The sequence below is a fragment of the Cetorhinus maximus genome, chromosome 29, assembly GCF_964194155.1.
Source record: "Cetorhinus maximus chromosome 29, sCetMax3.hap1.1, whole genome shotgun sequence".
NCBI classification, from domain to species: domain Eukaryota; kingdom Metazoa; phylum Chordata; class Chondrichthyes; order Lamniformes; family Cetorhinidae; genus Cetorhinus; species Cetorhinus maximus.
This window is the reverse complement of record NC_135907.1, coordinates 17,708,390-17,735,528: the sequence shown is the minus strand read 5'-3', so window position 1 is coordinate 17,735,528 and position 27,139 is coordinate 17,708,390. Positions and strand designations below refer to the sequence as shown.

The window sequence follows — 27,139 nt, the reverse complement described above, 5'->3', positions numbered from 1 at the left end:
ACAGAGTCATGACAGAGCACCAGTCAGCAATGAAGTAATCATGCTGAAGCAATTTAGTGTCTGGTTAGGATCTGTGTCGAGTGCTTGTCACATAGGGAGATGTCAAAATTCTAGAAGTTGTGCAGAAAGGGGTCACTGTGCTGATCCTTCATGTCAAGGGATTGGATTTCGAGGAAAGATTACAAAAACTCGAACTCCTCAGCCTTTAAAGGAGGTAATGAGGCAACCTCTAGTGAGCTACTGAGAGAATGCTTGTTTGGAGGCGAAGTGCTACCCACTCAACACATTCTGCAGTTGAATGTAACAGAAGGTGCACATTATATTGCCTCTTTCAAATCAGATCATAAAACACAACTCAACTAAAAACCCATGGGACTCTGACTGATGACATCTTTCACTTATGCTGCAGAGCTTTTAATCTTAGCACTGACCCACTCAATACCCACACCAATATAAAAAAAAAGTTGGACGTCTCCACATCCGCCCTGGCTCTAATTCTAAATTACTGTATAGCATCTGCAATTTTATTTTAAAGGTGGCAAGTTTGGTCCAAGTTCATGGGGATTCAACATGGGGAAGGCACAAAGCAGCTAGATTAGTCAATGGATGCTGAAGCATTTGGACCCTCTCCCTACACTATCACCCAGGCCAATGCTCAGAAATGGTCTCCTCTAAAAGGCAGGGGCTTTCATATTATACCAATACATCACCTCACCTTCCAAAAAGGTGGATATGCACACTGCACTTTCTAATTTATTTCAGATAGAGGAGGCAACCTTTACATTGTGCTACCCAATATCCTCCAAGAACAAAGGGACCCTTAGCCCACCACCTAGGCTAGATTTAACAGGCCTAAGAGACACTCAACTCACTAACAAGCTCTTACTTATAAAGCAGTTAATCAATCGCTTGTGTTCCCTTACTGTCATCATTCAGCACAGCTTTACACCCTATGCATGTGCTTCTTTTCTTCGCAAAGGCCATGAGCCCTCCCACCTTTGACGTCAGCACAGTCTTGCATCTTGTGTGTTCTCCCTCTAGAACAAATAAAAGATTATAGCTGAAATCAACACAGAAAAACTTAGCAAGCAGTGCATACAACTAGTTTCTTCCAAGTGAAATCCTAACTTATTAATGTTTTTTCATAAAACTATTTGGTGGATAAATGCACAACCCTGTCTGTGGTGAATCACCTAGGTTAGCAGGGTGTGCTACCATTCATCCAAATGCTCCAGGGGAAAATAAAACAGCCAGCGTTCCCACTTTTGATCATTATCCGCAATCTCAGATGGAAGTGACCATATGTGAATCCCAGGTGAGGACAGATCAAGTTGGACTCTGAATCCCCCAGTTGAAAAGCTTGCTAATATTCAATGTCTGGTCTCACAAATGAAGAGGGCCACCTGAGTCAGGTACAATATGTACCACAAACCACACCCAGCATCACTTAGTGCCTTTAAAAAGAAAAGCATTTCTTCCTTTCAGAAAAGGAGAATGTGGAACAGATTTCCCACTGGATGTCATCCAAAATGAGCAAGTAGAAGAAAAATTTATGAACAGCAGCAACTGTCCCACTACTTGTTCATTGAATGACCTCATGAAGTACAAGAGAAACTGAAATATGTAGAGGATTATAGAATGGGGATACAGACTGGAATTAACAATAAAAATAAGGACATATGCATCAGATTTACGACTATACCACTGTAGTACTTTGGTGTTTCACTTCACTTGTCACTTAACCCTGAATAACTCAATACCAGAAAGATATTCCACTAATGATTCCACAGTGCAAATGGTCACTGCACCAGAGTTAAGGCTTCGAGGTTTAAATTCACTCACTTAGGAGCACAGCTTCTGCCTTGGCCTCTCCCAAGATGGGTTCGAAGATTCTCAGGAGCGGTTTTGCAAGTTGCTGCTCCAGATAATATTGCGTATCAATTGGAATGTTGTTCTCCAGGACATAAATTGGATCCTTAAGACAGAGGAGAGAGAGAGAGAGAGGGAGGGAGAGGGAATGAGGACCTTATAAAATTGGAAAGAAACTTTTACAGAAGAAAGCTTAAAAAAATATGACTTGACCCAACCGCTCATAAATACCCAGTCAGAATGGAACTAAGCAACCAGGAGAGGTTTGCTCTCAGGTCTATGCCAGTCAACTGTGTCAGGGAAATAGTGGAGGTAGCACAATTGATCTGTATCCCAGGATAGGGAGGGCTTTCAAAGAAAAAAGTTGGTACATGCATAAGTGCTTGCAGAGGGAGTATTTTGCTAAGTCAGGTTGCTTCTTAAAATTGAAATACCCTGTTGCCACTTTTCAGGGATATGAAGGAAGAATGACTGCAAGGCCATCACCACCTGACTGCATACCAGTAAAAGCTGCTACCTTTGGAAAAAGGAGGACAAGGGAAGAATCAGATAATGAAACACAGATGGTTTCATTATTATTGAATCAGAGGAAAATGTTTTAGTTGTGTGGCCTACTGCTATGTCAGTCTCACAAAGGATTCCACCTTCTGAACCCTACTGAGTGACTTATTTTCGTTATCCAGTGGGGAGCACCTTGGGCTTCAGCACTATCACCAGTACTTTGCATGAAGCCATAAAACACCTGGGACATATTCAACGGCATTCAGCCAGTATAAAACTGGCAGGGAGATTAACTGGCTCTGGAACAGATTCAAAGTATGTACTCCATCAAAATGAATGGAACCACTTTAGGATGCACAGAACTCCTTCACTTACTGACTTCAACAGACAGACTTTGCAGAGAAGATCCAATGGCAATAAATTTGCAGATTTCTTTTGAAAAGAGCAATACGGGCAGTGCTGGAGTACTTAGTGATAATTAGCTCACTCCTGGTCTCCTCAGGGCCTCTTTGCCATATACAAGTCAGGAATGCAATGGAATACTCACCACTTGCCTATATGGGTGCAACACAGCAACACTCGAGAAGTTGGACACCATCAAAAACAAAGCTTGATTAGTGCAACGTCACTGAGCTCAGTAATCATTCCGTTCACACTAGTGCTGCAGTATGTACAAGCTACAGGATACACTGCAGCAATTCACCGAGGTTACTTCAATATGCTACTTCTACCACAGAGGACAAGAGCAGCAACATCATAGGAATAATATCATCTCCAGGTTCCCCTTTAAGTTGCAGACCACCCTGACTTGGGACATATATGGTTGTTCTTTCATCAGCACTGAGTCAACATCTTAAGAGTTCCCTATACGCCACCATTGTGGAGGAAAATCATCACAAACACCACCCCAGTTCAAGGAGAAGTGCCACCACCTTTTCAGAGCAAACAGGGACGGACAATAAATGCAGCCATGTCATAGTCAGTCAAATCCAGAGAACAAAAAGACAGACAGACAATGAAGAAATTATTTGAGCTAAATTGCTCTTGGGATTGGCTCATGAAATGTATTCTTACTCATGGTCTGTAAGATTTGATACCAGTCTTTCCCAACCACACGCCTGGCTCTCTCTGTTCTTTTCTACCCCTGATGGTGTCAGTTTTTGCTGCCGTACAAGTCCACAGTACCACTATCCTCTGTTACCTCACCATACTTCACGTGGTCTTACATGGGGAATGTCAGCAGCCTATCAATGGCAAGGGGTATCACACTCAAGCCTGATCCTATCCTCAGCTAACATGTACGCTTTCCAGCAGAAGATGCCAGATAGCAATTGAAAAATGGATCCTCAATGGATTCCCCAACCCCACCACTAATTCCTGCCCAAATGAAATCAACTTTTCATTTATTCATTCATGGGGTGTGGGCGTCACTGGCTAGGCCAGCATTTGTTGCCCATCCCTAATTGCTCGAGAAGGTAGTTAACTCCACAAAGATCTGGGCTCAAAGCTGGAGCCTTTTAATCTTTATATACTAAGCTTTCAGAGAAGCCAAACAATTCTATTTTTAATCGATTGTGCTTATAATGACCACATTTTTCACAAACACATGAATACCCTTTTTGCTTGATCCTTCTCCCCAACAGCACTGCAAAAATAAATATTAAATTAAATATTTAGAAGTGTGTAATTCACATAGTGTTGCAACAATATGGCGCAGCACTCCCCTACAATTCTTCTGCATGAACTGTTAAACAGCTGTTAAAGATATTTCTCTCTGTGGGCTGTAAAGGTTTTATGTGAAAGGAACTAAGGAATTTCCGTAGTCTCAATCCAGCTACCAATAGACATGGACCCTCAGCACAAAGCTAATTGGCAAGCTCACTGAGGAGCTACATGACGCCTGATCTGGGAAGTGAAAAATTCTAGAGCAGGGCCACTCTTCTGAAAATGGGGCAAGGAGACAAAATCGGGGCAGAGGAAAGGGAGCATTACTCTGCATTAGCCCATGCTATATCTGACCTCAAAATGAATAGATCAGCATAGAATCAAACAGTACAGGAGGAAGCCATTCAGCCAATCGCGCACTTTGAAAGAGCTATCCATTTAGTCCCACTCCACCTGCTCTTTTCCTATAGCCTTGCAAATGTTTTCTTCTAGTATATATCCAATTTCTGTTTGAAAGTCACTATTGAATTTTCTTTCAGCACCCTAACAAGCAATGCATTCCAGGCCATCATAACTCTCTGCTTTAAAAAAAACCTTATCACCCCTCCAGTTTCTTTGCTAATTATCTTAAATCTGTGTCCCCTGGTTACTGACCCTCCTACCAGTGGAAACAGTTTCTCCTCAAAACCCCTCATTAAAAAAAGTGACAGAATTAATTCACAAAAAAGCGTTCTTCTTTGTAATAGGTACTAGCTTGCTGCAGTGAACAACAAAGAACAGTTCTTTTGTGGTTTGCTCACTGGCTGCAGGTTCTTTGCCTTATTAGGTTTTATAGTTATGGGCATCCCCCTTCACTACTGTAGGATGGGAAACACACCTGATACAACACAAACACCAAAACCGCTAAACTTTCTCTTTGAGCTGAGGAAGTTAAGCGATCAATTAAACATGTTCAGAAAAATAAGGAAATACTTTCACAAAACTGAAAAAAGAGAACAAGTGTTCAAAGGCTCACTTCCCCAAGCACTGTATGGCTGATACCACAATGGGGAGGGTTCCCAAAAACACTCTCAGAAGGCACAGTCATTAACTTCAACTTCACTAGCATTCACCTAAATGCTATTGCATTTCTTTTGGAGAAGGTGGGTAGGTGATAGGTGAAAACAGGAAAACAAAGTCGCAGATTGCTTGTTTGGGTGGTTGACACCATTCTTCTGCACTCCTGTCTTCACAAGCAGTGCAGAATATGCAGGTAGAAGCATTACAGGATCACCTCAGTGAAGGAATTTTACCTGGTTTCTCTATTACAGAGAGAGCTCCTGCTGGTCAAATGAAGCATCCACCAGGTAGGAAGAGGGACAATGAGCTTGCCATCTGTCAACTTCTGCTGAAAAGTGTGGCATACATGGCAAATTGGGCAGAAGAGGACCAGGCACACACTACATTTGAACTGTTCAAGAACCCACTTGAGTTAGATACTGGGCAGCGACAGGTATCAATGGAACCCCAACGGGGGAGAAAATGGGAAAGGAAAAAAAACATGGGACTTATAGTTTTTTTAAAAAGCCAATCACTGTGGATGCATTTTATACAGTTTCTCCAATTGCTGCTTTGTTTACAACTCCTTCTGCATTTCCCAACATCAAAAAGAATTAGAAACTGAAATATAGAAAAACAGCACAAGATGACAACTGTGCAACATACAGAACAAAAATATCCAAAGCACACTAAGGGCACATGAGGTTGCGCATTCCAAGACAAGCGCCTCATCTCCTGATCTCACAAAGCCTATAATGCTCAAGTTAAGAGTATATCAGGATACTTGCCACTTGTCTGGATAGGTACAGCTATAATGCTTTCTACAAGTATGACACCATCCAAGATTCAGGAGTTTTGTCTATCGATTCCTTGCCACTGAACTCTATATATCCACTCTCTCCACCACTGATGCACTGTGATTGCAGCGCGCACCATCAATGGAATGTACAGGAGCAACCAGGTTACGTCAGCACCATCTAACCTGCAATCACTACCACCAAGGTAGAGCAGCAGCATTAAGGGAACACAATCACCTCAAAGTTCCCTCCAACATCCTGACTTAGGCATTTATAACCATTCCTTCATTGTCAACATCAGTAAAACAGATTATCTGGTCATTACCTCATTACTGCTTGTGGGATTTTGCTGTGTGCAATTGGCTGCCACGTTTCCTGCATTACAATGGTGACTATGCTTCAAAAGTACTTGATTGGCTGAAAGCACTTTGGGACCTTCAGGAATTGAAAGACACCATTCCTTTCTTATTGTCAATGGTTCAAAATCCTGGTATACCCTACCCAACACTATCGGGGAGGTGGGGGGGAGGGTGGGGGGACTTACTATAAAGGCTGCAGTGGTTCAAGGAGAAGGCTATTAATTCACCCCAAAAAAAGAGAGATAGGCAATAAAAATGACTTTGCCAAACAAAATGAAACATCCATACCTCAGACTTCATGTAGGCCGCTGCACCTTTCGCAGCACTGATGATAACATAGGGCACTCGGTCTCCAAGATTAGGTGCACTGCCTGCATCTCGTTTTCGCATCCTGTATGGCACAGACAAGAAATGGATCAAAACACACACTTGCAAAAAAAACTTCCAGTTGATTTTATGTTTTAAAAGTTAATTCCAGCCAAATGATTCAAGTATCTTAATTATTTGCTATTCCCTAACCAACTTTAGTGGTCTTGATACTTACTGGTCCACACAATCCTTCACTGTGGTGGGATTGATGTAGTGACCCGAGTTGATAACCCAATCTATAGTGGTACTGAAGTGAAGACTTATTCTTTAAAAATTAGGAACAATGCCAAACATACAGGATTCTTTAATAAAGTATGCTTGCCAAGTTATTGAAAGTGAGGTTATATCTTGTAAGAATATGTCTGCATATGAAAAATTCCAGTTTGGCATAGTTCCTGAGATAATCGCAGACTAATTACTTGAATATGACCTCTCCCATAACAGAGTGCGGCATAGCAGAGCAGGGTGCAAAGAAATAAATTCTGTATTTAATGACAGTTCTGTATTTTAACAGTCAGGGTTAACTAGCACTTCATTACTGTTATTTGAATAGTGTTAAACTGAAACTAAGGGTATTTTCTTTCAATATTAAAATAGCCCTCTGTGGAACTGCAAACTGTATTTTGTACAATAATCAGCAACTGTTTCCTGGGTACAATGGAACAGGACTCAAGTACCAAATACAATTATTTGCAATGAAGTCCATGAAAAAGCTTATACAGGGAGAGTTTAGAGATGCAATGAAAGGTTGAAATGTCCAGGATTTCAGTTTTCAAAACAAACTGGCATAAGTATCCATTCTTACCCACAAACCCCACTTTTAAAAAATGAAGTATCTGCATTTATATAGCACCTTGTCCTAGTGGCAGAAGAATCTCAAAATAGCTCTCACCAAGAACTACTTTATTTCTTATGTTTATTTCTTAGCAAGCACAACAGCTATTCTGAGTCAGCAAGATGCACCAACAGCAACAAGAAATGATCAGCCCTGTGTCTTGGTGAAAATGGTTGAGCAAGGAACATTGGGCAGAACACCAGAGTTCCCTTAATGCTTAAGAGGGATCTTTAAAGCAGACATGAATAACTACATATCGACACATTCTGATTAATGTCGCATCGTAAGGAAAACATCTCCTTCAATGATCAGCGTTGAACTGGAGCATTAGCTTTTATTACAAGTTCAATTTCTGCTGTGCTACAAGCAAAGACAAGCTGACATAATTTGTTAGTTGATATACTGAACCCTGGGAACTAATTATGTTTTTTTTTTAAAGGTTTTCCTCCCCTTGTCTTCTGAAAGTGGGGCTCCTTGTTGCAGTACATTTCCACAGGGAACCAGGGAACAAAGCAGACACCTGCTGGTCTGTATGGATCAATTACAAACTGATTTATTAAGTGAGTCACTGAAAGATTAATTCAGTTTAACTTTTCAAAAAACATGCATTTATAAAGTAATCAGGTACCTCTCCTTAGTACAAAACTTAAAAGTCTTTCTCTTTTGATGGGGTTGATTTGTACAGGGATACAGGTCCAAGGACCTGCCTCCCAATACCAGTCGAATGGCCAGCCTTCATGTCTGAACTAAGACAGAGATTCAGCAGGCTATTCAACTCTTGGAGACATCGTGGATCAGCTCAACTGTCTTTCCAACAAGGATCGTGAGATTGTGATCAGGAGCAGGAACTCTGGTCGCACTTTTCACCTCTAATCTGAAGCGCTAAGCTGAGATGTGACATCTATGCTGTCTCCCCTATCTAAGATTTGTGAACTCAGCACACACAAGGGATTGAAACTCACACGGCTCAGTTTCATGTTGGGAAGTACATCCATAAACGAGTCACTGGAGAGCTCCTCAACCAACACTATTTGCAGTTAAACATTACTGGTTAGTGCTTGAGGGTTGGGAGGAGGGATAAACATACAGAACTTCACAGTTCAAATCTTCACAGGTCTGCATACAATCCTTGCTTGCAGCAATACAATTAGACTTGAAGCTAAACAGACCAGAGGGTCCCAAATTCAATTCCTGGCCTGTACCAAGCTAGCTGGTTTCAGTTGGAGTAGTGACTAATGTGCCACACTTTGCCTCAGTACCCTGAGGCGAGTGGATGGGGGTGGGGTGCACAGGAAACCAAAAACCTACTCCATCCAATTCTGACAGAAAATGCACTTGGAACAGTGAATGACCAAGATGAACAGCCCCCCAGTAAGCACAGGCAAGGCCTATACATAGAGAGTAGTGGCCCAAGTGATGTGCAACAACACTGCCCATAGAAGCACCTCCTAGCAAGAGTCAGCATCTTCGGGAGAGGTGGTGAGATACTTAACAAAACAAATGAAACGAGCACTCTAAAGCAGCAAGTTTTATAAAGGCATCCCTAGGCTGATGTCTCATTCCGAAAACAAGGTATGAGGATGGGTCCTGAATCTGCATGCACATGCCATCATACTGAAGGGAATCTCATTCAAGATAAATCTGAAAAAAGCCTTGTGATTATGTGAGAGCAAAAGACAGAAAAATTTGAACAGCGCCAACAATACTAAAAATAGACAAGTCTTGATTACAACGATCACCCACTACCCACAAAGAAGCCACAACCGTGTAAAGGAAAGCCCCACAATCCTTTGCATGGGTCTAAGTAATTCTAAAATAAGACATCATTGCCCGAACACCTGCATCGGACATGAGATCTACAGCGAGGGCGGCGAGAATGGGCCAGGCTGCTAACGATGCGTGACCTCTGCACCTTTTTTTCTGATTTTACAGCAGTGTGCTCAGTGAACTGCATCCATGAGCCCCCTCTGCCCTTGGGAGCGGGGGTGTGTGCATGGCTCCAACTGGTACAGGCAGAATGCCACTGTGCAACATACAAGTTTCAACTCTATTCTTTGTGAATATTCGATTGGGGGAGCCTATATTACTGGTACCAAATCCTCTCTTTTAAAAAGAAACACAGAAAACAAATTGAAACATTTGGACCATTGAGCCTGCTTTGTCATTCTTGTTCATTCCAATTCCCTGCTCTTTCTTCATATTCCTTACTTCTCAATTATATGAACAAAGATGGATCCTCTGGTCCTTCCTGTCCCACACAATTGTTATACCTTGCGCATTATAGTATATACATTCTCGAGCCCAACCAGAAACCATGCGATCTGCTGGGATTTTGACCCAGCAACACTGAAGGAACGGTGATGCTTAACCAAGTTGGGATGTGTGTGCAACTTAGAGGAGAGTTTGGAGGTGATGTTTCATCAACGCACTTACTGTCCTCATCTTTCTAGGTGGTGGAAGTCATGGCTTTTGGAGGAGCTGTTGAAGCCTTGGTACGTTGCTGAAGTGCACCCTTATACGTAGTACACACTGTAGCCATGAAACACCAGTGGTGGATAGGCTGTCGTTACACTATGAGGTGCCTTAAGGATTGTAAATGGTTGTCAAGTGTTCTACACAATAGTCACTGCATTTTGAAGCAATACATTGCATGTGATATACTTTCGGATTGTTTGGAAAGATATAATAAGGCATTATACAAATACAAGTCTTTCTATTTAAATATATTTTCTGCTACAAATGTTAGACAGGGTGGCTCATCTTCTCCCTCCCTCCACTGTCAATTGTGGTTGAATATTAAAAAAAACATATTAAAGGTCGCTTCGGTCACAGGAAATCTGAGCAATTTTATCTCAAAGCAACATTTTTTTAAATTTTGCGCAACGGCTTCTGGTCTTGCAGCTGCTGTGTGACCCAGCCTCGAGTTGCTATTTCTGCATTTCCTGCAAGACACAGGTCAGCAATTCTGGCACCTCACTGGAAACAAAACAAAACGCATTTCCAAATGCAGTATTCCCATTCTGTATTGTGGCACTAACAAAATCTGCTTGAATTTGTTCAAAAATATATACAATTTCGATAATTTGGCATGAGGTTCAAAGCCTGAAAGGAATTCATTACAAAGCATCTGCATGCATTCGCTCTCTACCACTCAATTTCCCACAGGTTCAGTTAATGGACTATTCTTTATACAACACAACTGGATTTCAGCAACTCTCAGGACTTGCAGTCCTTATTACCGTCACAGAGAGTTTTCAAACCACTTCCTTTATTTGTACAGGTAAGACTATCCAGTCAGGAAGGTCAACACCCCCTTTTGCTTTCGGGTTTTGCAAGTTCGGGATCAACGTGAGCTCTTAAAGTGCTTCAAAAACTATAAAGAAAGAACTGGCATACATATAGTGCCTTCCACAATCCAAGGTTCTTTGCAGTATTTTTAAAAACGTAGTCACTGTTGTAATATAGGAAGGTGGCAGCCAATTTGTGCAGAGCCAGGTTCCACAAGCAACAAAGTGGCAATGACCACGTAATCTATGGTTTGAGGTGTTGCTTGATGGATAAATATTTACAGGACATCAGGGAGAACTCCTTTGCTATCCTTCAAGATCGTGTCATGGGATCTATTCAGTCCACCTGAGAGGGTAGATAAGGCCTTAGTTTGACATCTCATCTGAAAGGCGGCACCTCCAACAGTGCAGCACTGCCTAAGTATTGCACTGGAATGTTAGTCTAGATTATGTGCCCAAGTCCCTGGGGTGGGATTGAACCCTCAATTGTCTGACTCAGAGGCAAAAGTGTTACCCACTGAGTCATGACTGCCAAACAAGTTTTGATCAGATGGACAGTAACAAATTAGCTGATCTCAGCCTGGACAGCCAGTTTTGCTCCTGGCTAGAGAGAAAATAAAAACATGATTCCTACCCTTACCACTTCCTTGCTAGATAGGTGTGTGGAGATAAATGTCAGGGTTGAACAGAACTGTATTTGGTTGCACTGACAAGGCCTGCTAGCACTCTCCATCTAGCCTCATGCATGAATAATGGCCACTTGAGTGAGGTGCCTGAGGACTGCCAACATCTGTGGAACCAGATCCCAGCAAGACAACGCCTGCAAGGAAACTGGAAGTGGAGGGGGAAAAAAAATCTTGAAATAAGACACAGATAGATACCTTTCTGCTAACTCCACATGGGCTTGCTTCCCTGCATACTCATCAGCCGTCCTCGTGAGCTCCTTTGTAATCACAAGCTGCGAGGTGTCAATCCGATTGCACAACAAATCGGAGATAACTTCCTTTGCATGTTCCACTGCTCCTGTTGGATCCCTGTCAGAGAATACAAGTGTAGCCAGTGAGACCCCTAGCATGTATTTTGTCCCCATTTACAAAATGATTAATTTTTGCGTTTTTGTCCCTATTTCAGGTGTCTCCCAGTGTCACTCCTTCAACCAATATGGTGGCACTCTGCAAGTCAAAAACACCTCTGGTGGTGCCATTCTTACGACTGGTTCAATGGAGATGTGGCAGGGTGGGAAGTAGTAATTGCACCAACCTCTGTGGGCAGAGAGACTCACCTCAAGCAATGTAATGGATTCCAAACCTCCTCACGTAGCAAGTCTTTCCAAAGCTTTGGGATTTTAAGTGCGGGCTCTGATGCTGCATCATTTGCCACTTAACACTTAGAATATCGATCAGACATCTGGTTTCATGGTTAAGATTAATTAGATGGTTTGGGCTTGCTTGTCTAATCGGAATTTTTAAATGCCCCAATTGGCAGGAGATTTTACAATGCACAGGAGGCTCATCATACGCAAACTTGGAAAAGCTGCTCTATCTTGTCCGAGCCGGTACAACATTCTGACCATGCACCAACTTCAAATATCAGAATCCAGCCAAGTGTCAGTCTGTCTGAATGATACAAAGGTTTGAAAACTGAACTGATGAGACCTACTCCAATTACTTAAGGAATTATATAAAAATAAAACTGCCTCATTTGGGTATTATCTCAAGTGCTAAAAATAAAAGATTTAACATGGAGTTAGGCGACCTCCATCCTCCATTTCTGCAGTGAATTCAATCTTCAACTTGGAGCTGAAAGGACAGTGTGTGCAGTGAGTGCCCGTTATCTTCAATCACCTCTTTCCTCAGGTCTCACATTTCAACTGTTCTGTACACCCAACATAACCACATTCAGTGGGGAACTAAATCTTTCCAACTGAGATTTATTAAAAAAGAAAATAATGCAGATTAATAACTACCTGTCAATTAAAATCTTCTGAAGACAGGTATTGATGAGGTTGGCTACCAGTGGGCAATTATCCCTTCTCACCGTCTCTATACCCTTGCAATCCATCTTATCATGGTTATTTGGGTCGGAGGAAAAGTATAAACCAGCGTAGCGTTTCTTGTTGATCAGCAGATATGGGAAATATACCTAAAACACAGATTTACAAAAGGATTATCTGCCATTATCTGCTAAAGGTTAGTCAACATAATTTCCCTAATGGAAAAACCAAACTCATTGTTCTTGACATCCCGCAACAAATATGTCCCTTGACGCTGATTTCTCCCTCTTTCCCTGTCACCATCTCAAGCTGAATCAGACCATTTGCACTGGGGTCTTACATCTCAAGCAGTTTCAGACCTCAAACAACAACAACTAAGGTGCCTCACAGAGTGTTACTGAGCAAAATTCAACACCAAGCCACACAAGAGATATAAAGCAGATGATAAAAAGTTTAGTCGAGATGTGGGTTTTAATGGCCATCATAAAGGAGGAATGAGAGGTAAAGAGATGGAGGGGTTTAGGAAACAAATTCCAGAACTTTGGGGCTAGGAAATGATAGAATGATTTGGTAGAATGATTTTTAAAAAAGGGATGCTCAAAAGGCCAGAATTGGAGGCATAGCGATATCTGAGGATTGTAGGGCTGGAGGAGGTTAGAAAGTTAGGGAGGTGCAGGGCCATGGAAGGAATTAAAAACAAGGATGAGACTTTTAAAACCGAGATGGTGCTTAACTGGGAGCCAATGTAGGCCAGCAAGTAAAGGTGATGGATGAAGGTGACTTGGTGCAAGTTAGGGCACAGGTAGCAGAGTTTTGGATGCCAAGTTTACAGAAGGTGCAAGATGGAAGCGCATTGGAATAGTCAAATCTAGAAGTAGGTGAGCTGAGGCAGGGTTGAGTAATATTAGAGGTGAAAATGGGGGATCTTAGTGATGGTATGGATATGTGGTAGGAAGCTCACTAAGCCACAAGCTTAATTCCGCTGGTGCTTCTGGACAACAGAAACCCTTAACCATGCCTTATCACCTCCAGATCTGACTACTCCAATAGTCTCTTTGCTGGCCTTCCTATTGCACCATTCACACTTATCCAAAACTGTGGAGCACATACCTGAACCCACATGATATCTCATTTGCACTTCACCTGTCCTTGCTCTCCAGTATTAGCTTTCTACCCTACAAATTCAAATTTAAAATCCTTCCCTGGAAATCCTTATATTGCCTCAACTATTCATACAATCTCCTTCAACCTTACGACTTTCTCCCCTTCTTTTGTGCATATACCTAAGATTTCACCATATGTGACAGGACCTTCAGTTGCTTAGGCTTCGCTCTTTGACATTCTCTCTGGAAACCTCTGACTCTTCATCTCTTTCTTACTTCAGTTTCTCAAAACCCTTCTCTTCAATCGAGGCTTCAGTCACCCCTACCTTGCCTCTTTCTTCCTTATGAAGTGTACTGGAACATTTATATTACATATTAAAGGCACAATGTAAATGCATGTTATTGTTTCAAAAGCATAATGACCAAATTGTGGTATTTGAGACACAGCAATTCAGCTTTTGAAGACCCACATTTATACTTGTATTCCTATTTATTTGCCTGTTCGATTTGACTTTTTAGGCCTCAAGCTTTGGAATGGGCTGCCCCTAGCATTTAGTAGTGGACTTCAGCAAATTGTGCTATATGCGAATTAATAGCAATTTGGATTTAAGCCTTGTGTCTAACCCTTAAGACTCCATGGTATGACCTTCGTGATCAACAAATTAAAGAAAGAAGAAAGAAGAAAAGTACAGCACAGGAACAGGCCCTTCAGCCATCCAAGTCTGCGCCGATCATATTGCCCGTCAACTAAAACATTTTGCACTTCCGGGGTCTGTATCCCTCTATTCCCATCCTATTCATGTATTTGTCAAGCTGCCTCTTAAACACCACTATCGTACCTGCTTCCACCACCTCCTCTGGCAGCGAATTCCAGGCACTCGCTACCCTCTGTGTAAAAAACTTGCCCCGCACATCTTCTCTATAGTTTTCTCCTCTCACATTAAATCTATGTCCCCTAGTAATTGACTCTTCCACCCTGGGAAAAAGCTTCTGGCTATTTACTCTGTCCATGCCACTCATAATTTTGTAAACTTCTATAAAGTCGCCCCTCAATCTCCGTCGCTCCAGTGAGAACAATCCGAATTTATCCAACCTCTCCTCATAGCTAATAACCTCCAGACCAGGCAGCATCCTGGTAAACCTCCTCTGCACCCTCTCCAACGCCTCCATATCCTTTTGATAATGTGGTGACCAGAATTGCATGCAATATTCCAAGTGTAGCCTAACCAAGGTTCTATACAGCTGCAGCATGACTTCCCAGCTTTTATACTCAATACCCCTGCCAATGAAGGCAAGCATGCCATATGCCTTCCTGACTACCTTATCCACCTGCGTTGCCACTTTCAGTGACCTGTGGACCTGTACACCCAGATCCCTCTGCCTGTCAATGCACTTAAGGGTTCTGCCATTTACTGTGTAATTCCTGCCTGTATTAGACCTTCCAAAATGCATTACCTCGCATTTGTCCGGATTAAACTCCATTTGCCATTTCTCCGCCCAAGTCTCCAACCGATCTATATCCCGTTGTATTCTCTGACAATCCTCTTCACTATCTGCAACTCCTCCAACCTTGGTGTTGTCTGCAAACTTGCTAATTAGCCCAGTTACATTTTCCTCCAAATCATTTATGTATACCACAAACAGCAAAGGTCCCAGCACTAATCCCTGCGGAACTCCACTAGTCACAGGAATCATCCTGCATTTATATAGCGTCTATCACGGCCTCAGGCCATCCCAAAGCCAATTAGGCACTTATACAGTGTAGTCACTGTCATAGTGTAGGATGCACAGTGGCCAATTTGCATGCAGAAAAGTCTCACATACTGCAATGAGAATTTTTAAAAATAATTTATGTTGGTTGAGCCATAAACATTGGCCAGGACATCAGGGAGAACTCCCATGCTTTTCTTCAAATAGTGCCATGGGATCCTTCACATCCACCTGAGGGCCAGTCAAGGCCTCTATGCAGAGCCTTTAACATGGCAACTCTTCCCTCAATACTACATCAGGTGTCAACCCAAAGTCTTCGGAGTGGAAATTAAACCCATAAGCTTCTGGCTCAGAGGCAAGGATGCTATCAACTGAGCCACGGTTGACACAAGCTTCTATGTCCCTGTTCTACAGCGTTTCTCGAAAATTGCAAAACACCCTAAATGTCACTTTCTGGAGAAAAAATGCCCATGATCCGACTCCCACCTATCTTGGAATGACCTTTGACCACTCCCTAACTTACCATCACTACCTCCAAAAGACTGCCAAAAAGACCAAGACACAAGTGAACATTACCCACAAGCTCGCCAACGCAAACTGGGGTGCAAAAACTGCCATCCTCTGCACTTCTGCTGTAGCTCTGGTTTTCTCGACAGCTAAGTATTGTGCACCCATGTGGGCCTCAAGTTGTCACACCAAACTGACTGACACACAACTTCATTTAGTAATGAGGATAATCTCTGGAACTCTGAGATCAACTTCTGCTCCCAATGTGGTCTCCTCTACATTGGAGAGACCAAACGTAAACTGGGCGACCGCTTTGCAGAACACCTGCGGTCTGTCCGCAAGAAAGACCCAAACCTCCCTGTCGCTTGCCATTTTAACACTCCACCCTGTTCTCTTGCCCACATGTCTGTCCTTGGCTTGCTGCATTGTTCCAGTGAAGCCCAACGCAAACTGGAGGAACAGCACCTCATCTTCCGACTAGGCACTTTACAGCCTTCCGGACTGAATATTGAATTCAACAACTTTAGATCTTGAACTCCCTCCTCCATCCCCTTTCCGTTTCTTCCCCCTCCCTTTTGTTCTTTCCAATAATTTATATAGATTTTTCTTTTCCCACCTATTTCCATTATTTTTAAATCTATACCTGTAATGCCCTGTCAGTTTTTTCACCCCACCCCCACTAGAGCTGTACCTTGAGTGTCCTGCCATCCATTCTTAATTAGCACACTCTCTAGATAATATCACCACCTTTAACACCTCTTTGTTCCTTTGTCTGTGACATCTTTTGATTAACTGCTCCTATCACTGCTTGCTTGACCCTACAACCACCCCCCCCACCACCCCCCAACCTTAAACCAGCTTATATTTCACCCCTCTCCTAATATTACTCAGTTCTGTTGAAGGGTCATGAGGACTCGAAACGTCAACTCTTTTCTTCTCCGCCGATGCTGCCAGACCTGCTGAGTTTTTCCAGGTAATTCTGTTTTTGTTTTGGATTTCCAGCATCCGCAGTAGTTTTTTGTTTTTATCTCTGTTCAGTGGTTACCAGTTCTCTCAAATATCATGCCTCCCTCCATTCGACAGGATGCAGCAACACTCAGAGAAATAACTCGTATTAGCAGCAACTTGAACCTCCCCATCCACAGAGACCTTCAAGGCTCCCCAACTTACCACATGGCTCCACGAAGCCCGCTCTGGACATGAACCAAGCATCTCCAACTCCATAACACTTGATGAAACCTGGAGGAAAGCTGGGGCTGAAAACACCCTCCCAAATAAACACAGCGCCTCCAATCCAACATTTCAACAACCAAACTCCAAAACAAAAACAGAATTACCTGGAAAAACTCAGCAGGTCTGGCAGCATCGGTGGAGAAGAAAACAGTTGACGTTTTGAGTCCTCATGACCCTTCGGCAGAACTGAAGTATAGTTAGGAGAGAGGTGAAATATAAGCTGGTCTAAGGTGGGGGGCGGGGGGAGAGAGAAGTTGAGGGTGGGGTGGTTGTGGGGACAAGCAAGCAGTGATAGGAGCAGATAATCAAAAGATGTCACAGACAAAAGGATCAAAGAGATGTTGAAGGTGGTGATATTATCTAAGAAAAGTGCTAATTAAGAATGGATGGCAGGATACTCAAGGTACAGCTCTAGTGGGGGGTGGGGTGGAAAGAATAACAAAGTATTAGTTGTAGATTTAAAAATAATGGAAATAGGTGGGAAAAGAAGAATCTATATAAATTATTGGAAAAAAAAAGGGAGGGGGAAGAAACGGGGTGGGGATGGGGGGAGGGGGAGTTTAAGATCTAAAGTTGTTGAATTCAATATTCAGTCCGGAAGGCTGTAAAGTGCCTAGTCGGAAGATGAGGTGCTGTTCCTCCAGTTTGCGTTGGGCTTCACTGGAACAATGCAGCAAGCCAAGGACAGACATGTGGGCAAGAGAACAGGGTGGAGTGTTAAAATGGCAAGCGACAGGGAGGTTTGGGTCTTTCTTGCGGACAGACCGCAGGTGTTCTGCAAAGCGGTCGCCCAGTTTGCGTTTGGTCTCTCCAATGTAGAGGAGACCGCATTGGGAGCAACGAATGCAGTAGACTAAGTTAGGGGAAATCTCCAATCTCCCCTGGTGCATGTGGACAACCTTCAATAAAATATGGACCAGGTATGGCCAATGTGGCCACCTGAAGTAGCACTTCAAAATTTCACCTAGTTGCAACTGGGGAAACCCTGACCAAACCATGGAGCACCTAATAACATCTTGGCCCTGACTCAGGGCAACATCTTGGAGTTACACTTGCTCTCCAGTAGGGCACTGGACTGGTTAGGGACGAAAACTCCTGAAGCCATATGAAAAAAGACGACTGACAGGTACTTAACCTACAAAGGCTTTCCTCTCAATCGTAGCCAATAAAGTGTAAGATGAGGTTCAGATTTAAACCAAAAATCCACAGGGACAAAAATTCACAAGCTGTTGGGTTACAAAATAAATTAGCAAGGAAAAAGTACTACTTCAGCCGAAAAAGAAATGAGCTTTTTGAAATAAATTTCCATTCTGTTTTCATAGCTTCCTTCAGGCTTGACTTTTTAAAAATGAATTAATAAGTGAAATGACTTCAAATGTAAAAGAATCTCCATGTTTATATGAAACAATTCTATGAATGCAAAACAGGTGTGAATATCAGCACAAAATAGCTTTAACACAGGCACTACCACTATAATTTTGAATTGGGTAATATTCAGTTCAGTATTGAGTGCAACAATTTTTAACCTCCTATAAAATAACTTTCGCTTAATAAACAAAAAGGGATCCAAATATGATAAACTCTGAAAGAGAGGAAATGGAGACTGAACAGCCATGGGGCGAATCTGTGCTTCCACTGTTTATTTTATGGTGCTGCCCATTAACTGGGGTAGACCAATCCTGTGAAACTACTGGACTCCTCCAAACCAAATAAAGGTCAACAAAAATTCATACTAGCTTTTTCCACTCACCTTTTCAAACTCCAGTTTAATAGGAGGAATAAAGTGGCTGGAGACCCACTCAGCTGCCTCACGACCCAATGTCATGCTTTCCTCCACTGTCTCTGTTCCCAGTTTACACATCACAGAATCTGTGTCACCATAAATGACCTAATTTAAAAAAAAATAGGAATTAGGATAAAACATTGCCAAGCCCCTTCGGTGATATACTGTAAATTGTAGTACCTGAGACTCAGTTTCTGAAGGCCCAGGCATTTATACTTGTGTTTCTTATTCACTTGCCTGTTCTGTTTTGACTTTTTTGACCTCAGTTTTGGAATGTGCTGCCCCTAGAATTCAGTATCAGACTTCAGCAAATTGTGATATATGCAAATTAATGGCAACTTGGATTTAAGCCTTGTGCTTTGCCCTTAAGAGTCCATGGCATGACCTTTGTGATCAACAAATCAAAAAAGAATCTTGCATTTATAAAGTGCTTATCATGACCTCAGGATATCATGTGGTGCAGTACCCAGCCTAAAGGTCCTGTATTCAATTGTGTTCTGTGTTGACTCAGGTGATTTCTTTTTCTCTGCTTTCTCATTCTCCCTGCTCCTTTGATGTTTTCCTCGCTGCTATTTTTCACCTCTTTCTCCTCTCTTTTTGTGCTCTTGCACTTGTTGCTTTCATTCTTCTTCCTCCTTTCCCTGCAGTGCTCATTCTGCTATCCAAGATAGCTACCTGACCTGAATGAACACAGGTAGCCGGATTGTTGCAGGCTGCATAATATCAGACAAGTTAAAAACAACACAGGCAACTCCATCTCCTCCCAACCCCTCACTGTACTCAGCTGGACTAGGTCTTGAGCCCCACTCTCTGAGAACCACTGAATTATAATGAGTCCGATGGAGATATGTGAAGCGATGAAAGAGCTGGGTGGGGTGCCTATTAATAGGATTATTCCAGTTTGACAGATTGGCAGGATTAGGGGTCATGCATTTAAACGATGCATGTAGGGATAGGTTAGATGTTGGGTGGCGGATCATTTCCCAGAGATTTTGTGCCTTCAGAACATGTTCTTGACTTGTGTGGGGCATGCTGAGGGAGGAAGTGGATCAATTCCTACCTTAGCATCTGCTTTGTAGCCATTTGGGATGGTGTACTTTGATTCAACCAGCTGTTTTGTTTTTTCAATCATTTGTCGGCCAAATCCGGTAACACTCTGGAAAAAATATTAGCACACAGCTTAAAATTCATTCACGTGGTAGGAGCACAAAGTATTATTCTGAGAAATTACCAGTTGTCAAAAGATAAACATGTAAAATGTGTGTCTTCTATTTGAACACAACGGTGTAGGGTGTGCTGGGAATGCTAAAACCTCCATTTCGGGCTCCAAGTGTCAATATTAAGCACTCCCCCAAAATGAAATGTTAAGGTGGAGAGTAAAGCTCCATCTACTCCCCTCAGCAATGCACCCTGGCCCCAATCCCAGATGAATGATGCCTATTGCATTTGAGAGATATTCTTATTTCACACATCTTTAAAGAAATTACAGAAAGAGTAGAAAAGGGCAATGCAGTGGATATGGTATATGTGGGCTTTTAAGAAGAATAAAAGAAAACTTAAGCACACAAGATTAGTTACACAGTTAAAACTTAGTCTTACAAAACAATCCCCCAAAAAAGACTTTCTACTTGGTCAGACCTACAAGTAAACACCTTCCAGGCATCACTCCCTTATAGATGTTTAACTAAGAAATCCAGTAGTATTACCCAAGGCAACCTGCTGTAGCTTTAATAGAGGCAGACCACATGACCTGAAACACACTTCCACTCTACTGTGGAATCCAAACTTTAGAATAAAACTGCTTTTCTGGCTTGAATGGATGGCTGGTTCAAGCGGTACCTCCTCCCAGTCTAGAGCTAACAGCTCCCAACTCAACAGCTCAAACAACTCCAGCTGCTGCCTCAACAGCTCAAACAGATATATCTCCAGCTCAACAGTAACTCTAAAATACTTTTTTTCTCCCTTTCATCTCGGGTTCCATTGTTTTCACATCTCTTTGAAACTTAAACCCTTCCAAATATAAGATCTTTCATGTTTCCATCTTGTCTTTGCTTTCAGGTCAATAAAAATCAATCTCTCCCCTTCTATTTACCTATGGAACTCCTGCAAGATGCAAATATGTTTCTTGTCACCTCTGACTCCCCTTAGATATTCAAACTAACTCTCAACTTATCTAAAAATGCAAATATTAGATCGAATCTATTTACTTATACCTCAAACCTAACACCTCTATTCTTTTCATGCTTCAACCTCCCCAGACGAGATGTCTCCCATTACTCTCTGCCCAGCTTAATTAAATCATACACACACACACACACACATATACAGCCTTTTCCACAGAACAACATAGTATTCCCCTAAAATATTTTTCTAAAAATCAATTTCTCACACTCAAACTAACAGAAAATGAGAGGTGATATGCCACAGAGTTGTGTGTTGGAATCACTGTTGTTTACCATTTACTAAATACCAAATTTGGTGAAAGGGTATACCTAATGTTGAAGACCGCACCAGAATATGGGAAGACTTAAACAAACATACAGAATGGCTTGATAAATGGCAAATTAAATTCACTATAGTGAATTGTGAGTAATCCATTTTGACAGGAGGAATAAGGAAGTCACTTATTCCTTAGAAAAAACTCGATGTGGTAGAGTGGCACAGAGATTTGGGAATACAGATATAGAAATCACCAAAAGTAGCAATGTAGATTGATAAGGCCAAAAAGAATGCAGACAACGTACATCTATAGAAAAATAGAATACAAAACGGTGGGGGGGGGGTAATGCTTAATTTATATTGAACCTTGCTTAGACCGTAGAGTGCTGTGCATGGTTCTGGCCTCCATGCTATAAAAAGGTTACCAAAGCACTGTAGAAAGCTCAGAAAAAATGTACTAGAATTGTGTGTAGGTGAGTCCAGAACAAGGAGGCATAAGTGTAAGATAGTCACTGACAGGTCAAGTAAAGAATTTAAAAGGAGTTTCTTTACACAGAGAGTGGTAGCAGTGGAGCAGTTGAAGCAGAAAGCAGTGGCAGATTTAAGGAGAGACCTGATGCATACATGAAAAAAAAGACAGAGGGTTATGGGGCAGGGTGGGAAGAGGCTCACTGGAGCATAAACATTGGCTTATACCAGCTGGGCCAAATGGCCTGTTGCAGTTTCTATGTAATGCTATGTAAGCCAACCCATGACTGAAATGAAATTAAGTTAGCACTGGGTTAAAGTGGGTTTTTCGCTATATTGGAAACACCTTACAAATGGCTTAGGACTTCCAAACTCAACTCACTTGAAGTCTTCAAGTCAACAAATTGAGGAGGCTTTGATTGTCAGTCTGGGTTGAAATCAGACTGCCTTAAAAAGAATATTTTTTTTTCTCTTTCCTAACCATCTCCCTTTGTCACATAAAAATCCAAGGAGAAAGTAGTGAATGAGCAAAAACCTGGTTCTGAAGCCAGCCACTAAGAGGCATGCAACTGTGATGCTCAATCTGATTTCCCCTTTCCCACAGGCTTCCAGTCTGCACCACCTCATTGCATTGTAACCAAGAAAGGGAAGTCAGCAGTTGAGAGTAGCTACCCACATTCCACAGTACAGCAGAAAATGCTGCGCTGTTGTGCTGTCCTCCTCAAAATTTACTCAGCAAACAAGTGACTTTTTTGAAGCAAAAACAAGAATAATTTGCTGCCCCCTCTGCCCAAATCTTCAACAGCTGATCCCAGAGTGGTAGAGAAAGAGATTTAGGTCAACATCGCTGTATAGTCTCTCAGCTACTTGTAGTTATCTTTTAGAGCACTCAAGTCCCTTTATTTCACAATCAATCTCTGAGGAGGAGGACTGAATCAGAAAAAGTGCAAAGGCGGCACTCTCGCCATCCACATCATTGCCAAATAACTATCTTTGCAATAAACCTCACATGTCTTTACTTAAGTGTTTCTTCACTCAGCACTGCCTTGCACCGAAAATTCACTGTTGCATTTAACAAATTTATGCTGACCTACCTCTTTGACCAAGTTTTTGGTCACCTGCCTTGGGTTTCAAAATTTTGTTCGACAACACTCCTAAAAAGCACAACGGGACATCTCAATGTCAGCTCCCCTGCAGCATTTTGCTTCCATACACCCAGATGAAACCAAAGCTGAGTGGTTCTAGCAGAGACAGAACCACACACAGGTAAGGCACTACTGAAGATTCCTTCCATGACTTTAGTGATGACTGGAATGAGACTAATTGGCACTTTGCAAGTCATTCAACTCGTAATACTCTCACCGTGATTGAAGTATTTGTTGATTTCCTTCCTTCCTCATTTCCCAACTTTACTAAAATCCTTTCTTATCAACTAGTTTTAAGTTCAGATCAGGTACGCGCATCCAAAATGTTAATATGCTCTCTTTTTAGAGATGCAGACTGACTTGCTGTATATCATCAGCATTTCCAGTTTCTACTTTCATAACAGATCAAGACAAACATGATGGCATCAGACCTGCTGGGGCAACAGAAGAAGCAAATGGGCAAAGCTAAATAAGACAGATTACCATTGATTATCACAGTTTTTGCTCAATTACCTTCCAGGGTCACGGAGAGTTTTCTCTCGTTAGAAATACAATTCAACTCTCACAAAAGACTAAATTGGGAAAAGTCTTAGATAGAGCAAACTGGACATTGTTTTGTTGGAAGTATCAAGCTCTGCTGATCAACAAATCTTTCTCTTTCCAATTTCTTCCTCACAGAACCGGGAATGCTGCCAAGGATAAGGTGCCATGGTTATGAGGAGAGATTTGAGGTACTAGAGCTATTTCCAGTAGTGCAGCGGTGGCCAAGAGAAGATTCAATGGAGATTTTGTTTAATTAAGCAAGTTTTTAATAGAATATATTGAGAAAGGCTATTTTCTTAAATTTTCAACATGAGAGGAAGTAACAGAATAGGAAAAATATATGCAACAAGTCTTAGGAGCATAAAATACGGAGTTTTTAAAAGTAGAAACCATTGCATATATTGAGAAAATTGATAATACTTAAAGCAAAGGAAGTACGTGCCAATGGGGGAAGTCAGCATGACAATGGTGCACTCCAGCAATTCATCAAGGCTCCTTTAACAGCACCTTCCAAACTGACAACCTCTATCACCTATAAGAATAAGGGCAGCAGATGCATGGGAGCACTACAACCTGCAAGTTTCCCTCCAAGTCACACATCATCCTAAATTAGAACTGATCACTGTTCCTTCTCTCTCACTGGGTCAAAATCCTGGAATTCCCTCCCTATCAGCACTGTGGATGTGTCCACGCCAGATGGACTACGGCGGTGGCTCACCACCACCTTCTCAAGGGCAATTAGGGATGGGCATCAAATGCTGGCCTTCCAGTGGTTCTCGCAACCCAGAAACCAGTTTAAAAAAAGATACTTTGGACTTTTCTAGCAAAAAGCCAGCACAGACATAATGGGCCAATGACCTCCTTTTGTGTTGTACACTTCCATCCTTCTTGGGAAGGGAAAGCTGTTATTCTCTCAGGCTCATTCTCTCTTCATCACTTCATACATGCACTCAACTGGCATCAGCTGAACCGAATGAGAGAAGCTGCTGAGGGAATATGATCTAAAATTAGAGTCTGAGGATGGGGAAAGGCTCTTCCATCCCTGTTCAACAAGCAGGGGTTATGCAAGAAACTAGGGGCAATGCCCTGGGCTACAAGGAAAGTTAGCCACACGTTCCTATCCAGTGACCCCTGATGAGGATAATGGACAAATACAGCATAGACAAGGAAAGTGGGCTCACAGTTTTATGGCTACTTGGATTAAGTACTGGCACTCATGGAACTGAACCTTGGCTTCTGTTACTGCCTTCAGAAGAGGGAAGGAGAGAAAGTGGGGGATAATATATAACTGGGACTAAGTGCCTTACTGGAACAATTGATCCAATCCACAATGATAGAATGATTATAGCTAAAAGGACTGTGTGACACTGTCCGCCGAGTTCCCAGTACTACAGGTGTAAAGCACAAAACAACCTATTCATTTGATGGGATGGCCAAGATTAACTGTCATAAGAAACAATTTCATACAGAGGCTTCCCAGTAGTTCAGTGATCTGATACTAAACTGACACATCACCTGCTTTAATCTCCAAACTGAGTTAGCTTACTCCTTTCATCCAGGATGATGGCACTACGACTAGCCTCTGAAAATTTGCATCAGGTGAATGAAAAATTAGTTAGGTTTTCATGCTGCTCATTGCTATCTAGTCACCTCTGCTGAAAGTGAGCATGCAGATACAAGTCTGATTGCAATGGCACTCTTGATTGGATCTCATTGTTTAAGGCTAACTTATGACGATTCCTTATAATGACGCCAATAAATTGTTATAGACAAACAACAGCAGAGACAACCTTGTTTCGCTGCTTTTTTTGGAGAGAGAAATAGGTTCAGTCAGTCTCTTATCCAGCCTTGCTGAAGATAGAATATACAAAATCCAGTATTTTGCCACATACTCCCTTTGCTTTCAGCTTTTTCATCAATATTCCACAAGGCACACGGTTGAAGTCCTTTCTAAAATAGGCTTCCCAAGTCTTATGCTGTAGTCTCAAATGGGCAATATACTGGCATGGGAAGTGAAGGATTAAGCTAGGCAGTCCACATGAGAAATGAACAATGGTATTGCCTTGATGAACCAAATGGCCTGTACATTCACGTAGTGATTCACTAAGCCCAAATATGTGAGGACTGCTAGTGCCTAGTTTTCTAATCTTGGTGTGGTTTAATTTCTTTATATGATCAGAATTGAGGTGAGGGTACAGGAAGCTTTACTCTGCATTTGATCTATGCCATATCAGACCAAGGGTGCTTAATGTGGTCACAGGTTTGGAAAGTGTTATGATCTTTTAAGATATAAAATACAAATACGAGAGGGCCAAGAGCTAAACAACAAGCACAAGGTTCAGGTCAGAAAAACCTTTGGTAGGTAATCCTGCAGCCTCCACTGAGGAGGTAACTGCATCAGACTTCATGCTCCTGGGACAAGTCTAAATTTACCATACTCATCCTCAACGGCTTAAAGTGATCATAGTACAATTGAATTCCATATTAAGTTTAAAATTGATATATTCCAGTCCCAACCAAACAAACATCTTAAACTTAAACAAAGTCAATTATTACGAAGGCATCAGGGGAGAGCCAGCTATGCTCGGTTTGATGAAAAGGCTAAAAGGTATAGTGGTAAATAAACAGTGGTAACATTTAAAGAAACAATTCAAAATGTACAACAAAAATATATTCCATTAGAAGACAAAAACTCAACAAGATTGATCCTTCTATGATTTACTAGGGAAGTTAAGGATAGTATTAGATCAAAAGAAAAGGCTTATAATGTTGCAAAAAATAGTGTAAACCTAAGGATTGGGAGTGTTCTAAAAATCAGCAAAAGATGACCAAAAAGTTGATAAAAGGGGCAAAAATAGAACACGAGAATATACTAGCAAGAAATATAAAAACAGATTGTAAAAGATTTTACAAGTATAAGAAAGAGTATGAAAGGGATGGTTGTCCTACGACAATAGGCTGAGCAAATTGGGCCTATACTCTCTAGAGTTTGGAAGAATGAGAGGGGATCTCATTAAAACATACAAGAAAGGACTTGACATGGTGGACACAGAAGTTGTTTCGCTGGCTGGGGAATCTAAAATACGGGGCATTGGCGGACACAGGGTTGTGGATGCTCCACCATTAAGTATATTCAACAACTTATATTTATTAGCACCTTCAATGTGATGAAATGTCAGTCGGTAGATTTGTGATCTCTCAGGGAATCAAGCAGAAAAGTGAAGTTGAGGTAGGAGGTCTACTTCTGCTCCTATTTCTTATGTTGTGTAAAGTAGAGATGCATTGCTAAATTATTGACGAGACAGGTGCCGAGTTAGTTGCTCTCAGCAGGGGCAGCAGTTGGGGCAGTACTGAAGACCCAGTTTTGGATTTTGCATGACCAACAGTGCAACCGCAATTTTCACAATGTGTGTGACCAGTAACTGAGGCTTCCAGCAACTCTCCGCCCCCAAGCCTAGGCTCTGTGTCCTGGTTTTGGGAGAGGTTAGCAAGCAT

The 27,139-nt window shown here is 41.9% G+C and overlaps 1 protein-coding gene across 6 annotated transcripts in view; it reads right to left on the bottom strand.

Annotated features, from left to right (window-relative positions):
• pold1 (polymerase (DNA directed), delta 1, catalytic subunit) overlaps positions 1 to 27,139 on the bottom strand; it is a 112,887-nt gene that overhangs the window by 26,714 nt on the left and 59,034 nt on the right. For all 6 annotated transcript variants that reach the window (XM_078531716.1, XM_078531718.1, XM_078531721.1 and 3 more), the window contains 7 exons: positions 20,110 to 20,205; positions 19,017 to 19,154; positions 12,687 to 12,862; positions 11,602 to 11,754; positions 6,518 to 6,620; positions 1,843 to 1,975; positions 924 to 1,037 (listed from right to left, as the gene is read on the bottom strand). In XM_078531716.1, coding sequence (XP_078387842.1) covers positions 924 to 1,037; positions 1,843 to 1,975; positions 6,518 to 6,620; positions 11,602 to 11,754; positions 12,687 to 12,862; positions 19,017 to 19,154; positions 20,110 to 20,205 — 913 coding nt within the window. The remainder of the gene's footprint in view (positions 1 to 923; positions 1,038 to 1,842; positions 1,976 to 6,517; positions 6,621 to 11,601; positions 11,755 to 12,686; positions 12,863 to 19,016; positions 19,155 to 20,109; positions 20,206 to 27,139) is intronic.